The 2,287-nt window shown below is 41.2% G+C and overlaps 1 protein-coding gene across 1 annotated transcript; it reads left to right on the top strand.

Annotated features, from left to right (window-relative positions):
* Positions 1 to 234: 234 nt before the first annotated feature.
* LOC110025683 lies at positions 235 to 1,146 on the top strand. The gene has a single exon (XM_020726293.1). The coding sequence runs from the start codon at positions 235 to 237 to the stop codon at positions 1,144 to 1,146; it is 912 nt and encodes a 303-aa protein (XP_020581952.1).
* Positions 1,147 to 2,287: the final 1,141 nt, after the last annotated feature.

Here is a 2,287-nt window from a genome sequence, read left to right as displayed (position 1 = left end):
TTCTCCTTAGTGCTTCTCTTGGCTTCCTTATTGTTGTTTTGATTGCTTCCCGGGCTCTCTGGATTTTGAATTTTAAGTTATTGTTCCATTGCTTTTGTCCTTTTGAGTGTTTCCCTTGGAGATTTCCTTTTGGGCCTTACCTTACTTTGGTTGTTAAAGATACTTACTAAGGTTTCCTGTTGTTCCTCCCCTCCACTGGTCTTTGTTTTCTAGTTGAGTTGGTGGTTTTATCTGATGGCCACTCCTATTGACTTAGAGACCAATGTACAATGGAGTAAAGCCACTTTTGCTGATGTGGTTGGTAAAAGCTCCAATTTCCAAAGCTCTGTGGAAGTAATGGCTACCTTTCATGAAGGGGTAGGTAAGGGGGAGCTGCCTTTTGTTAAACAACTAAGCAAGAAGTCAGGGAAACCTGCTGCTTTATTTTCTGAAGCTGAAATCAATTCACTCTCATCCTCCTTTAAATTCACTTTGGTTGGTAAATTTCAATATGGCCATCCAAAAATGGAGGCCATTCGAAAGTATTTTGAAGATTTAAAACTACTGAGTGATTGGAAAGTTAGACTAATTGATGGAAGGCATTTCTCCATTCATCTTTCCAGAGAAGAAGACTACACCAGATTGTTTGCTAAGCAGATTCTGTATATTGAAGGAATGGCAATGAAATTACTGAAATGGCCATCTGAGTTTGATCCAAGTCAGGAACCCCCCATACTTCCTACTTGGTTCAAACTTCCAGGGCTAAAACATCACTTCTTCCACCATCAAGTGCTTTTCACAATAGGAATAGCTCTTGGCAGACCAATGAAAATTGATGTGCCAACCTACAACCTCTCAAGACTCTCTGCTGCCAGAATCCTAGTTGAAAGGGATATAACACTTCCTGAAGTGGATGAAATTTGGTTGGGAACAGCCCACAATGGCTCCTGCCAAAAGATTGTAATGGAACAAAAGACATATTACTGCACTCATTGCAAAATGTTTGGACACTCCAACACTAGATGCTTCAAACTCCATCCAAATACTAGAACTAACACAAAACTTCAAGAACCCACTTCAGTCCCAGCTGTTGCAAAAGAGCAACCTGTTGGTGGAGTGCACACTGAAGATCAGGATGGACCCAATGTACGGCACCTCAAGGAGTGATGGTAGTACCCAGTTCTGAAAATATTCATCCAGCATTTGTTGGTGAGCTAGAGCAAATTACTGCCATTGAAATACTGACTGACACAATACCAGCAGAGACAATTACCAGTCTTCCTGAGGATCCTTCCTCCTCAATGCAGATTCCTCCTCCCCCTGCAAACCTTATTCCTGTGGATAATGTTGTTGAACAGTTGGAGGAACTAATAAGGACAAAACCCTCCCAGCCTCCAACTTCTTCTGAAGTAGTCAAATCTTCAGACAATTTCAATGAATCATTGCATATCAAGGAACAGCAAGACCAATGCAATAATGGTTCTGCCTGTGTGGATGGTTGCAATGTTAATTTACACCAGATTGATGCTCTTCACAGAGAATTAGAAGAGGGTTGGCAATTGTAGAAAGCTAGGAAAAAAAAGAAACACACTGACCCTGATCCACAAGGAGGTACAATTGTCATAGAAGCTAGGAGCTCTTACTCCTCTAAAAGGGACTCCCTCACCAGACTTACAAGGGGAAGATCCAAACAATCTCATCATGATTAATTTAGTCTGTTGGAATATAAGGGGAGTGGCTCACCCACTCTCCTTAAAAAGGCTCCTCCATCTCAACAGAAAACACAAACTATGGTGCATTGCCATCCTTGAACCTATGGTTCATAAATATCCTCAAAAAATCCTTAACTAATTCCATGGTTTTTCACATCACTACAACTGTAACAATAAAATGTGGATCCTTCTCAGAAAAGAAATTACTTGGTCCATCCCATCTGAGTTTGATCCAAGTCAGGAACCCCCCATACTTCCTACTTGGTTCAAACTTCCAGGGCTAAAACATCACTTCTTCCACCATCAAGTGCTTTTACAATAGGAACAACTCTTGGCAGACCAATGAAACATGATGTGCCAACCTACAACCTCTCAAGACTCTCTGCTGCCAGAATCCTAGTTGAAAGGGATATAACACTTCCAGAAGTGGATGAAATATGGTTGGGAACAGCCCAAAATGGCTACTGGCAAAAGACTGTAATGGAACAAAAGCCATATTACTGCACTCATTGCAAAATGTTTGGACATTCCAACACTAGATGCTTCAGACTCCATCCAAAGACCAGAACTAACACAAAACTTCAAGAACCCACTTC

Source organism: Phalaenopsis equestris, unplaced genomic scaffold (assembly GCF_001263595.1).
Source record: "Phalaenopsis equestris unplaced genomic scaffold, ASM126359v1 Scaffold000325, whole genome shotgun sequence".
NCBI classification, from domain to species: Eukaryota; Viridiplantae; Streptophyta; class Magnoliopsida; order Asparagales; family Orchidaceae; genus Phalaenopsis; species Phalaenopsis equestris.
Note: the sequence above shows the minus strand (reverse complement) of the source record. Positions and strands in the feature narration are given on the sequence as shown.